This window comes from Bactrocera neohumeralis, chromosome 4, assembly GCF_024586455.1.
Source record: "Bactrocera neohumeralis isolate Rockhampton chromosome 4, APGP_CSIRO_Bneo_wtdbg2-racon-allhic-juicebox.fasta_v2, whole genome shotgun sequence".
NCBI lineage: Eukaryota > Metazoa > Arthropoda > Insecta > Diptera > Tephritidae > Bactrocera > Bactrocera neohumeralis.
The window spans coordinates 7,103,485-7,117,328 of record NC_065921.1 but is presented as its reverse complement, the minus strand read 5'-3'; the positions used below and the strand labels follow the sequence as shown (position 1 = coordinate 7,117,328).

The 13,844-nt window shown below is 39.0% G+C and overlaps 1 protein-coding gene across 1 annotated transcript in view; it reads right to left on the bottom strand.

Annotated features, from left to right (window-relative positions):
- Positions 1–13,844, bottom strand: part of LOC126756878 (uncharacterized) — a 349,030-nt gene that overhangs the window by 231,557 nt on the left and 103,629 nt on the right. Inside the window, 1 exon segment of the mRNA XM_050470364.1 lies at positions 3,400–3,643. Within this exon segment, the coding sequence (XP_050326321.1) occupies positions 3,400–3,619 (220 nt within the window). The 5' untranslated portion in view covers positions 3,620–3,643.

The following is a 13,844-nucleotide window of genomic DNA, read 5'->3' as shown; positions in this document are numbered from 1 at the left end:
ATCAAATACGACAATAATGTGTAAAAAAGATCATGGTCCAAGCCAGGATTGACGCCTCGAAAGGTTATGCTGATGCAAACTGATGAGATTGAAACAAGCAATCGAAAAAAACGGCCAGAACTGATCAACAGAAAGGCTTCGTCTTCCATCAGAACAACGCTAGACCACACACATCTTTGATGACTCGGCAAAAACTGGAAGAGCTTGGCTGGAAAGTTTTGATGCATCCACTATATACCCCTGGCCTTGCACCATCGGACAACCATTTGTTTTGGTCAATGCAGAACTCCCTTAATGGAGTAAAGTTGTCTTCAAGAGAACCTGTGATAAAGTTTTACACTGCTGGAATAATGTCTCTAGCGGAAAAATGGCAAAAAGTGGTCGATCAAAATGGTACATATTTGGTACATTAAAGTTCATTATGAATATGAAAAATAAGATGAAGTTTGATTAGAAATACGAAAAAACCTTTTCGACTACTTAGTCTGAAAAAAACCAAGGTCAAATACACAACGCTTTTGTTTAAGTTAAATCCCAGCAACGTAGCGACCGCAGGTGAAAGATCGCAAAGAAGATAAGGACGGTAGGTCTCGTACAATCAGAAGCTGGCCGAAGGATTTGACTGCGAAAGCGTTACACCAAACACAGCATAACCTTTTTAACACTACAAATGGCATTTTTATAGACTTTCAGGTACGAAAATTGCATACTTCCAACCAATGTTTAAATTTCCTGCGTCTTGCTTAATATTCCAGCCGTAAATGTGGGACTCCATTACAGTGCAACCTGTATTAAGCGTTACTTTGTCTATTTACTTTGACATTTCGCCGGCACGCGTAACATAAAACCGACCCAATAACCCAACTCAAAGCCCCGCAACACTTTACGAGTCACAAGAAACAATAGCCGAGACAAGGGCAATGTACGACGAGCGACTTAATGCGTCTGAGATTTGATTAGATTTGTAAATGGCACACATTTGCTTGCTTAACTGATTGAGTCGCCTGCGCGTTGACAACGCACGAAGCAGAAAAAACAACAGAAAGCGCAGAAAAGCACACATAAGATTGCTTACGAAAAGTAGTCTGCAGACTGGGAGAGACTGTTACAAAGTAGCTAACATGAAGGAGAGGTAAAAGCGATACAAAGCAAATAAACAGCAATTTTCGGTGAAATAAGTAAAGGCGAAATTGAAAGCTGGAAAAAAAATGAAAGTGCAAAAGAAAAATATGACCGAGACTAAGCTATGCTGAGCTGACTGAGCGCCCACATGTGTGTGCGAATAAAATAACAACAATAACAACCATTAATGAATGCATGCAAGAGAGAGCACACGAATCCTGTTGAACGGCGTCTGCCTGGGGCGCCGCTTTTATTATTTGCTCTGTGGTCATTTGCTTAGCAGGCGAAATATTAATGCGGAATATTTAAAGGGTTTGAGGCAAGCAATATTAGTAAAGCCAAATTCGTAATTGGGTATGTAGTCGTTTTACTGATTCGTGGCAGTATCAGCGTTGTACGTTTAAAGCATTTTAGTGAGAGCTTGTCACGGATATTTTAAACCTAAAACGGACATTTTTTCAAGATTTATTTATATATACATATGTATATATTTGCATATGATGGGTTGCTTGAGGGACGTAGGTCAATATATTGCCAGTCTTCAAACGCTAGTTCTAAGGCACTCAACTAACCGTTACATATATTTTTCTTTACGAATGTTGTAATTTTTTCGACTCCTAAGTGGTGGGGTCTAAAGAGTGCCAACAGGTCACTCACTAATTGGCAGACATGCCAGCAGACGAGACGTACCATACAACGACTGTTGCGGAAGCTGAATCGCAGCTATCTTCACTAGAGCGAGTCGATTTACAGAGAGCCAAGAAAACCCGAAAAATAGCATATGCGGATCATTATGAACAGCTTTGCCGGACACAGCTACAAGTTCACAGTTATATTTATATATTTTACGATACTCTTGGGTAAGTGGAGAAGCTTGAATAAGTAACACTCAGCAAAATAAATTGAATTCCATAAAACAGTGAAACTATCCGAATAAGAGAATTTCATGCAAATTAAGATTACAATTAAAAGAAACCACATATTCTAGAATATGCAAATAAAAAAGGTAATCTAAATTTTTTAAAATTTTACCCAAAACACTTTAAAATGCACTGAAATGTGAAGCAACTCAAATTCTCACCCAAGTCATTAAATAAATTGCTTTCTCCAACATTTTTGCCAAAATGGCTCATCATAGTTACCTTAACCATAACCCAGCAACAGTTTAGAAATCAAGTAGTTAACATGTTACTACAACAACAAACAAACTCCAGCTAACTACCCATCAACTGTCAACAGAGCAAGGCATGTGCTTTCATTACGTGAATGGGTGGCATGAGTAGCAAAGCTCTGCTTTCAGCATACACTAATTCTAGCTGAACTAAGTAATAATGTCTAACATTATGAAACAATCGTCGAAGCAGCACAGCAACACAGCAGCTACAAAAACAGTTAAGCAACATTTTCACCAAATTGCTTTTACTAAAACAAGCTTGCTACTCCATTTTCATTCCAAATATAAAGTAATGCGAAGCCTAAGGACATTTTTGTACGCCTGATTGCCGAATATGAATTTCTGATGTACACATACATATGTGCGTACGTAAGTGTGGGTGCCTGCTTTTTGTATGTGTTTAAGTGAGAGTTGGGGTCGTGAGAATATGAGCATGTGCAAAAGCAAACGACAACCACAACAAAGAGACAATGTTGCGCACAAACACATACACACATGTGTGCTTGCTACCTTACTCAACTAAAAGGCACAGTTGTTTACATAGTTGCGCACATAATGAGATCTATACACTCACACATATATATATGTATGTATATCTGACTTCAGAATATTAGAAGTTCAAAGCAAAGTTAAACCAGCTTTAAGAAGCTTCTTATAGTTGAAAGCGCATACAGATTTAAGCATATTTCTGCGTTAGGACATACATGTATGTATGTGTATGTGCCTGTGTGTTCAATTAACTCATAATAACAAGCGGTTTTATCAATAAGGATTAAAGTTTCGCATACTTTCAAGCACAATATGGTTATGAAGGACAAGAGGTTCTTTAATCAGTGCATTTTTCTCATTTCAACTGACATACAACAACAACAGGATATTTTTATGTTTTTGTAACCCATGAAATTCCATTTATTATTAATGACAAGCAAACGCACACACACATAAAAACAGGCAGGCATACAACAATTTTAATTATCCTTGCAAAATACATGTGTGTGTGTGTGTGTGTGTGTGTGTGTATAAGTGAGTTAATCACTTTCAGTTTCTTGTTTCGATTGTTAAAAATCCATATATATGTATATATTTTTGACGTTTCGACTCACCTGTTGAGTATCGGGGACCATTACTTATATCAGCACCGATACCGCCATATGAGGATAGATGATGGCTGGAACCTCCGGTGCCCGAGACAACTGCTATTTCGTCCAGCTCATGTCCCGGGGAGGTACCAGCCGACACTAGACGTGTCGATGATGTCGCTGTATTGCCCTGTGAATGCTTGCGACCGCGTAATGAGAGTACCAGCCTTTTGGCTGTGGACATCCCCGTTGGGCGCAGATGACGGTACTGCAACGTTAAGAAATGTGAGAAAATAATGCCGAATTAGTGCATGATTTTATGTGTTTAAATATAATAAAATATCAAAAATTGCTTCAAAAATAATACAATAAGATTTTTTTATAGTGAAGCTTCCCGACTATGCTTCGCGTGAGCGACCTTCTTAGGAATATTAAGTATTTTGTTGCAATCTAAGAAAAAGAGATCACCAAAGAGTCTTCAATTTTTAGCGAGTTTCCCCACAATTGTGATTTCGTTAGATTCACTTGATGGCTGGTCTTCGTTAATAAAGAAAAGTGGGATCAAGTGTTATTTAGTTAAAATATTTGGCCTAGGCATTGAAAATAATACATAATTATGAGGATTTTTAGTTTGCTGAGCCCCTATATAGCCCTAGATTCCATACATGCGTATTTTCAAAAGCTGAACAGCGTACATTTAGTTTGCCACGTAATAAATAACACCCAGAAAGAAATGTCAAAGACCCTATGGTGTAACTATAAAAGAAACGACAATCAATCAAACATGTGTTAGCGCGTGAAATGAGCTTTCCAAAAAGGTATAGCATGTTCCGATGCGACGAATAGAACTAGAACTACGCGCTTCCAGCGCCAACTAGCGAAAATACCGCAAGACTTTTTTGACAAACTATTATAAATGAGCATCATGACGAGTTGAGTCAATTTAGCCATATACATATGTCCACCAATCGACTCCAACGAGACTAGAGTGGAAATTGGTGTCAAAGTGACGTGGAAAGTGATAATTGTTTTGCAAGTCACCACAAAATTTCAACCTAATTGCCCAAAGAACAACGTTAAGCTGTCAGTCTTCCCCAACACAGCTAACGAATCGCTCGAGTCTATGAAGCCTCCACCTTAAAAAAACATATATCATCCATCCTTTTTTTCCTGCAGAAGCAGAACTTTCCTTGTATGGAAAACGTTTTTATTTGAAAAAAAAATTTCTCGAAATTTGAAATGGACAGCATCATACAGCTGTCATACAAACTGATCGATCGAAATCAAGTTCTTTAAGCGGTTGATAGAAGTAGGAGGTACTACTTTGAATGGTTTTTTTTTCTGACAGACCACTCGCATGTCAAGCTGTCATATTATTTTTATTCAGTATTGGCCTTCTGAGCGTACTATACGCAACACCATCACTCATCTAGAGACCCAGCATTCATTATTGGATAATATTCCACCGAATGGACCACGACCAGCACACACTGAGGAAAATATAGCAGTCGTAGCTGAGATTGTACACGAAGACCGTGAAGAGTCGATTCGGAGCCATTCGCAGCAACTCGGACTGACGTATGGAACGACTCGCGCATTTTACTTCAAGATCTTGAATTGAAAGCATACAAAATACAGTTTGTGCAACAAATGAAGCCGCTCGACTTTCCCAAGCGACATCGCTTTGCTCTATAGACCCTTAAAAAGTTCCAAGAAGATCCGACGTTTTCGACCAAATTTTGTTAAGCGATGAGGCCTATTTCTGACTCAATGGGTTTTTAAATAAGCAAAATTGCCGCATTTGGGACGAAGACCAACCTGAAGAGAGTAAAGAGCTGCCATTTCAGCCAGAAAAAACAATGCTTTGGTGTAGTTTGTGGGTTGATGAAATCATCGGTTCATATTTCTTCAAAAATGATGCCGATGAGAACGGTTCCGTCAATGGCGTTCGTTATCACGTCCTGCTAACCGACTATTTGATACCCGAAATTGAGCCTCGTGATCTCGGTGACATTTGGTTTCAACAAAACGGCGCCACTTCCTACATATCGCATCAATCAATGGATTTATTGAGAAAACACTTCGGTGAACAGATAATTTCACGTTTTGGGCCGGTCGAGTGGTCACCAAGGAAAGTTGGAAACCTCGAAATGGAACTCCCTTCATTAACAAGTTTTTGATTTGACAAGATAGCCACCCGAAATTTGACATACATTATTGTCAAGGCATTTTTCTGTCTACTGCTCATGGATCGCAACCTTTTGTGGATGAAAACTTTTTTATAATTTTATATTATTTTCCACAAAATCTTGTAGGTTATGTGAAGTAAATCTACCTTACATACAAAAATTATAGTTCTTCTCAATCTTTGTAATATCAACTATAGTTTCCAATGAGTAGCCTTGTATATGTACATCAAAGAATCATTCATGAAAATCAGGTATTTTAAAGAAAGTCTAAAGGGAAATACCCTCGAAACTCAAATCAAAAATATTGAATAAATCTAAAGTGGCATAAAATAACAAAACTGCAACAACAACATACAACATTGCATACAACTGATCAAAATATACCACACAGGACACCGTATTTCAACTGCTACATACCGCCATTGCAGGTAATAATTAACAGCCAACTCAGAAAAATGTAAATTTAACGTTCAAAGAAGAAGCCCAAACCGATGTAAGCAAGTTTGAGAAGCTGGCTGAACGCGCAGCGCAGAAAAGAAGCGAGAATTAAAATCAATGTTGATGAAAAAGTGTCAAACAAAACTAACACAAACGCACATTTTTATTTGCATACATATGTGTGTGTGTGTTGAGAACACGCGGCGTATCAGCAACAACCGCTAATGCCAACAAGCGCCACCGAACACGTTGACAGTCGACGTCGACCGCAATCGCAATATAGACACGCGCTGGTATATACACATACATATACAAGAATATACATATATATACACACACACAAAGTTACATAGCAATGTCAAGACTCTGCTGACTATACTTCCTTTGGCATCTTCGACAGCATACGCTGCCAAACGCCATAAAGTATGCTTCTAATTCCTCACACGCATCTATCACAACTTGCCACAAGCGTTCCTGCGCCAAAACAAAATTACACACCCATACACACAGCGCACACAAACACGCTCAGGTGCTTGCCACATTCTTTATTTGTCGCAGAAGGCGCAATATTTCTTTGCATTTCCTCTTAATATGCGCCCATTTCACATTCCGCGTTCGCAAACAAATTTGAAGCGGCTCAAGCAAAGGCGAAGAATTTCCTGCACACTTCCTTACACTGCTCGCCGCGCACACCGCCAACATTCTTTGCCTTCATACACCTGCCTTCGTCTAAGCCACACATTTCTTGATATACTTGTTGGCTGTGAGCTTTCATTTACGTTATTTTCACCTTCTTACAAAGCAAAGGCGAAATCGCATTGTGGTAGGCAAAGTCAGGCAGTCAGGCAGTCGGGCATCATTAGAGATACTTTGTGAGCGGTGCAAAACGAAAGAATTTATTACAGACACGAATGCCTTCGACAATCCTGAGCTTTTTTATGTGGAGGCCTACATAATTTCGAGTACACATTGTATGCACACATACATACATATGTACATTTTATATGCCTTCTAATATATTTATATATTTATGTGTGGCAATGCCCTCCCCTGCAGGCACTCGCATTCGCAGCGTCCGCATAATTTATGTTTCCTTCATGGAAATGAATGCCAAAAGTACTTTGACTCACTCACTTGGGCTCACCACTTTGTATGCATTACTTTTGCACTTACTTACGCTTCCTATGTGTTTGTATGTGTGCGTGTGCCTTTCTAATGAGTTTCTTTTTCATCTATTTTTTTATGTGTGCCTTGCTTTTTTAACTTGCATAATTGAAATTATTGAGTTGCGGTCGTCTTGGCATGCGACCCTCACCCTCGTCTTGTTGTTTCATCTCTTTCTCTTGATTGATGCTAAAAGTTTTTGCGTGAGTTGCGCGATTTTACCACGAAAAAGTTTAATTTATGTTCATTTGATGATTCGCAACCGCGCTCTTTTGTTCTTGTTAGTAGGTATTTCATCAATCTGAAGATTGCAGGGTGTATTAACTACCAACAAGCAGCCGTTCTTGAAAGGTATTTTTTTAGGTTTTGAAGTTAAATGAGTGTGAGGTAAAGCGCGCTTTTTGACAGAATCATTTTTGAAACGAGTTATCTGTTCGAAAATAAATTTACCAAATGCAAAATCCGCACAGAGAAATGACGATGCACTTTTTGGCGAATTTAAGGTTTATGTCATAAATTCGGTGCTTAAGTAGCATCCGCAAAGCAAAATCCCGTTATAGTATAGTCAATGGTAATTTCTTCTTCTTCTTTGCTGTCTGTCGTTTTTTTGCTATTTTACGCCTATTCAAGATACTAAGTGTAGCCAGGCCCTTCTCCACCTGATCTTCAAAGTTATGACTGTTTATTTGCTGATAGGAGATATTTTATCTTGTCTTCGTTTTCAACCAGACCCATACGCTCCGTCATCGATTGGGGAATCAGATCATCATCCACCTGCAGATGTTACACTTTCACTGCCGTTTAGCAAGTTGGAGAAGTGTACGCTTCATAACTCCAGTATGCTCTGAACATCTGACACTAGATCACCACTTCGGCCTAGAAACCTTCCGTTACTTCTAGCAACTTTTTGTAGAATTTTCGAGCATAACTCCTGTCGGCCAGCTTCTCAAGCTCTTCATACTCGCACATTTCGGTCTCTTTCTTTTTTGTCAATCTCACCCCGCTCATGTGGTGTGGTGGTCGATTGCAACATTGCGGGTTGGGCTGTCCGCTCTCTCTCCACTGCGACAGTCCTCATCGTATCAGCTGTTTTTTCGACCTTTACGAAAATCAATGGTTTCACTTACAGCTGTCTATAGTGTGCTTGTAATGCCATCTAACAGTTCCTTTATACCGAGTTGCAGATGAGTGCTCTCAGCAAGAGTGCAAGTTCGTTGACAGGCATGACCATTTCGATGTTAAGTCCGAGTATGTCTAAATGCATCCGCTGAAGATTCCTCTCGTTTAGCCGTGGCCCCACTCTACATACGGTCTACCGCATCTTACGTAACCACGTTTGCGGAGAGGATGCAAACTTGCCAGATACTCACTTTGATTGAAGGCTGCCAAAATATCCGAAAAAACAAATAACGTGAGATCTTTGACTAGAATTTTCCATTGTTCTCAGATCTCAAAAGAATGCTCAAAAAAAAGAAATGTTCGTCCAATAAATTGGTGATCGCCAAAACGGAGGCTTATTTGGAAGCAAAAAACAAATCGTATTTCAAAAATGGTATCGAAAAGTTTGAGAGTCGCTATAATCAGTGCATCATCTTTGAAAGGAACTGTGTTGAAAAAAAAATACGTATTTGACCAAAAAAAAAACGCGTTCTACTATTATACAAGGTGTGTTCCAAAGTAAACAGGAAGTTTTGAATCTAGCGATTGATTGAAATTCGTGGAAATAGAATTGAAAATCTCCGAAACATCGATTTATCGCATTTTGACCGAACATTTGGGCTTACGAAAGGTGTGTGCTGATTTGTCACTTGTTGTTTTCGAACTCAATATTAAGCATTAATTTAATATGCAAACAATCAGAAAATAAAATCCTTTCGGGATCAGGCAACCGTTTTCTATTTTGTAATCCTTCATGACAACTTTTCACTTAAGTGACTTTCTTTCATCACCTGCTTAACACAAATTTTCAATTTTTTTAAGACCCACACCCTTCCTATGTGGCTTCAAACTCATTGCGACGGGTTCTTTTGACTTCTTCTTACAATGAACTGTCATGCGAGTAGACAATAAATATATGTTTATTCATGAATATATATACATATATACTTATATATTTGTATATTTTGTATGGCTGAAGTTAGCGCTACGCTCATACATATTTACCTCAGCTAAAAAAATCAAATGCGAGTATATTTAGTAAGCACTTTGGATTTTAATATTGAGTGCGCTCAATTCCACGAATCTATTTTTAATATTTTTCTTGCTTCCTGCTTTTAGTGCGAACTTCAATTTAACTAGAATTTTCATTTCCAAAATTTTTAACGACGTCCACACCCACACATTATAATGCATGTACATGTGTGTGTGTGCAATGCCTGTTATGTGAATTTCGCGTTAAAAGCCTGTTGCGAGTGATGCATATTTTTGGGCGCTAAATCGATTGCTGACGCCTGCATTTAATTAAGTCCATCTAGTATTCAAGCGCATGGATTTTACACGCCAGCGAATGATGCTGTATTTTCAAAGCATTTCGACATGATTTTTCTTCCATTTCTGCTGTATTAAAAATATGCAAATCACTTCACCAATACAAAAATCTGTTGCTTTTGTAGCTGCAAATGCAAATGGCATTCACTTTTCGCCTACAAGCTTTTAAAACGTAAATTTAGATTTCTTGTTGTTCGTGCGCCATTATTGAGTCCCTGCTTGTGCTGACAGTTTAAAGAGCGGCCTTTGATCCTTCAGCGATTTGCTATTACCATAAATTAATTTGATTTTTGCAAACGATAGGCGCTTGCAGTTAAATACTGTGTTGTGCTCCTTTGGAAGCCGAAGCTTAAGCCAAATGAATATAAATCTCTATTTGTATATGTAAATGCATGTGAGGTTCCACAAAAGCCTAAATACATGTGCGCCAGAGTACAGTGTGTGTGATGTTTGTTGGTGGGGTAAAGAATTCTAAAATATTAAAAGAATATGCTGCATGGTTTGCGATTTGGATAAAATGAGCAAAATTACACCCGGATGTATGCTACAATTTTTAAAAATAGTGTTCCACAGCTCAGCTGTTACCCTAAGGAAGATGATATTGGAAAAATTTTATTCTTATTCTTATTTTTGTTCTTTCTGGTTCAAATTTTCCCAAATCATCTTCCTAAGGGTAAAAGTTGAAATGCTGTGAAAAACTATTTCTAAAAATTGTGGCATACATCTAGGCGCAATTTCGCTCGTTTCATTTAGGGCGCAAACTATGCAGAATTTTTAAAAATATTTTAGAAGAGATATGTGTATAGATGTATACACATACTTTGAAAAGGATATTTCAACTTAATACGAAGTTTTTTACACCCAGAAGAAACCGTCGTCTGCCAGTATGTACACTCCTATATGTGAACTAGTGCATTCTCTTTTTGAGATCTACAATTTTCCACACGTTCTTTTCTTCCCAGGAAGCTGCTTTAATGTCGGAATCGCAATTGGTCCACTATAGCCTATAGCTTACACATAAACTGATCGATCAAAATCTTGTTTTCAGAACTTTTTTATTTGACAAGGTATTTTCAAAAAATTAGCCATATAATATTATCCAAGACAGCATTATAATCTCTGCACTTATTATTCAGATTGAACCACTATAGCATATAGCTCTCATACAAAATTATCAAAAGATGTAAGTGGCTCTAAGGATATGTGTCAGTATTCTTGTTCGATCAATTTTTAGACACACTGTAGCACCTCGTATCACACACATATACCACTCATGCATGGCAACGCCTGCCCTGTAAAGCACGTGTCGATAATAAAATTTTAAGGATTTTTTCCGTTTTCATACATCAGGCATGACAGTCGTGTCACTGACAAGTGTGCCCCGCAAGAAATGGGACGAAATTCCTGCGCTCGTTACTTGACAGCCGAGGAATGTGCAAGCATTGTACTATGTAAAAGAAATAAACCTTCATTCGTATGTGTTCGGTATTAGTGTTTGAGTGTGTGTGTGTGTGTTTGTGTGCATTTGTGTGCATATGTGTGCTCGCAAGCAATTACCAAGTGAGAAGTGAATGCTATTTCGCAAGCATATTTGTACAAAAGCCGAAGTGAAGCGAAGCGTACTGGAGCACAACGGTGAACTCGAAGCATTTGGCAATGTTTATTTTAATATAAAGCAAACAAAAATGAGAAAGAATCAATTTTGTTTTGGGGGGAATGGGTGGCGCCTTGGATGAAAGGGCAACTTATTGAACACACACGGAGAAGCGAAACGGTACATTTTGGGGTGGACGGCAAAATCAACATTTATGGTTGACATAAAGTATTTTTTCATTTATTTAAACAAGTTGTTGTTGTTATTTATTTTGTGCAATGCTTTTAGTCAGCTTTCTGCATATAACTAACACATACAAACATATGTACGAATAACTCATGCTTACTGTTACACTCACAGACAGTAAACACATATTAGCAAGTTTGTAGAAAATCTGGAATTCATCTCAAAAATGGACGTCCGTAAGGAAATGGCTTTATCATTGTTTGCTAGTGGGCCAGTGTGCTAATATTTTTTGTAAGTAAGAATAAATGAAAATGAATTTCGAAATTTTCTAGTATTCATATTTTTCAGTACTTCATATATCTATAATTAACATTTAAAGTATCGCAGAGCTATTCCCGACGCTTAGGTTGGGTAAGTTCTCATGAATCTGTGGTCTTTTGAAAATATTTAAATGTTTTGCCCTTATTATCTCAGACAGCGACTTCTTATTTGATATATTAGACATTCAAACTATATATCATTTAACATTTCGAGCCCAAAGCTCCCACCAAATCGTTATTTCTACACCCAGAGAAAAATCAGAGTTACGTTCATCCCGAAACCTGGCAGTGGCACCCACCTTATGGCCAAGGAATTTAGGCCTATCAGTTCTTCACCTTGTTACTCTGGGGAGACTGATGAACTGATAGACTATAGCTATCAGGGGCGTGACATGCTTATTATTAAGGCGAATCGGTGGATACTGCGCTGCATACCAATGTACCTTGGCTTGAGGAAGCCATTAGGGTTAAGGATTTCGCTGTTGGGATCTTCCTTGATATTGAGGGAGCTTTCAATAACGTCCTGCCGGAAGCAGTCGTACTGCTCTGCACGCTCTTGGGGTTGAATCAAACCTCAAACACCTCATTCTCAGTCTTCTGTGCAACAGAATGACTGAGACGAAATGGGGATTAGGGGTATCTCATAAGGTCGAGTTCTTTCTCCTTTTGTAGGGATACTGATCGTTAACGACCTGCTTAAAACACCTGAGGATCGTGGCTGCCGGGTGATTGCCTATGCAGACTTATGGTCAAAAGAAAGTTCCTGAGTACCGTTCCTGAGGGTATCTCAGCATCGTAACAAATGTAACAAATTCGGCGGTCGGAAGTGGTCTCGCCATCAACCCAAGTAAAACGGAGATGGTTATATTTCAGGTTCCGGATAGGAAGCTTTCATGGAAGCCAAATATCGAGGAGAGAGCAAAAAAGGCATAGGTTTCCTTATACTGCTACAGAGGAGCCATTGGCAAAAGGTGGAGTCTCTCACCGAAAGTGGTCCTCTGGCTCTGTGACACCATAGTCAAGCCCATTTTGTTTTACGGAGTCTTTATGTGGTGAAGGGCTCTAGAAAAGTCCACACTTGCAAAGAAACTTGAGAGCGTTCAACGGGCGACGCTCATTAGCATTTGTGGTAGACTAAGGTCCACTCCTACCAATGCACATAACACCACTTTGTTACATCGCCGGAAGGTGTATGACCACGAAAGTGGCTATCAGCCTCAGAGAATCTCGGTTCCTAAAAGAACACATATCTGAACACTCGGATATAATCACACACTTTGACTTCATAATAAATCACTTAGATCATGGAGTCGCCAAACCGAACTCTGGAGACTCCTTCTCTGCGCATATACCGACGAGTGAGCTATGGGTGGGCAGAAGCCGTTGGAGGAGATGGGCAGTGAGCTTCTTTACTAATGGTTCAAACCTTGGGAGGAAGGTTGGTGAAGGGGTTTACTGTCAGGAGCTCTCTATCAGCTTCAGCTTCAGACTTTCTGACTATTGCAATATCTTTCAAGCCGAGTATGCAGCCATTAAGGTAACAGTAGATCTGCTGCTCCAAATTGCAGCCACTTTCAGAGAAATGACCATTCACTCAGATAGCAGAGCGGGCAATCTAACCTTGAACTCATTAACAGTGCGTTCAGGGTTGGTCAAGGAGTGACTAACCTCGCAATGAATAGCATCAAGTGTTTTTGTAATAAGACAGGTATGGGTACCATTCTGTAAGGTTGGAAATCTTACCAAGCGCCATTTGCAGAAGCTAAATGAAAGAAGATGAGGTGGAAACAACTTAACACTTCCTTCTAGACTGTCCGGCGCTTGGGAGATCAAAACTTGGAAGAGCATACCTTAAGACATCCTACCGAACTGGCAGGAGTTGAACTTAAACGTCTATGCAAATTTGTATTTCCCACTAAGTTTTTAGCTAATTTATAAGTTCGAACATAGGACTTCTTCTTTTCCAAGGCTTCACAAAGGACTACATATACTAGTCCAGGAGCGGTCTTCGATCAGCCATCTAACTCAACCTAACCTAACACTTTTGAGGGCACACTGAAGGGTTAACGGTATTTGGGTATGCTTCAAATC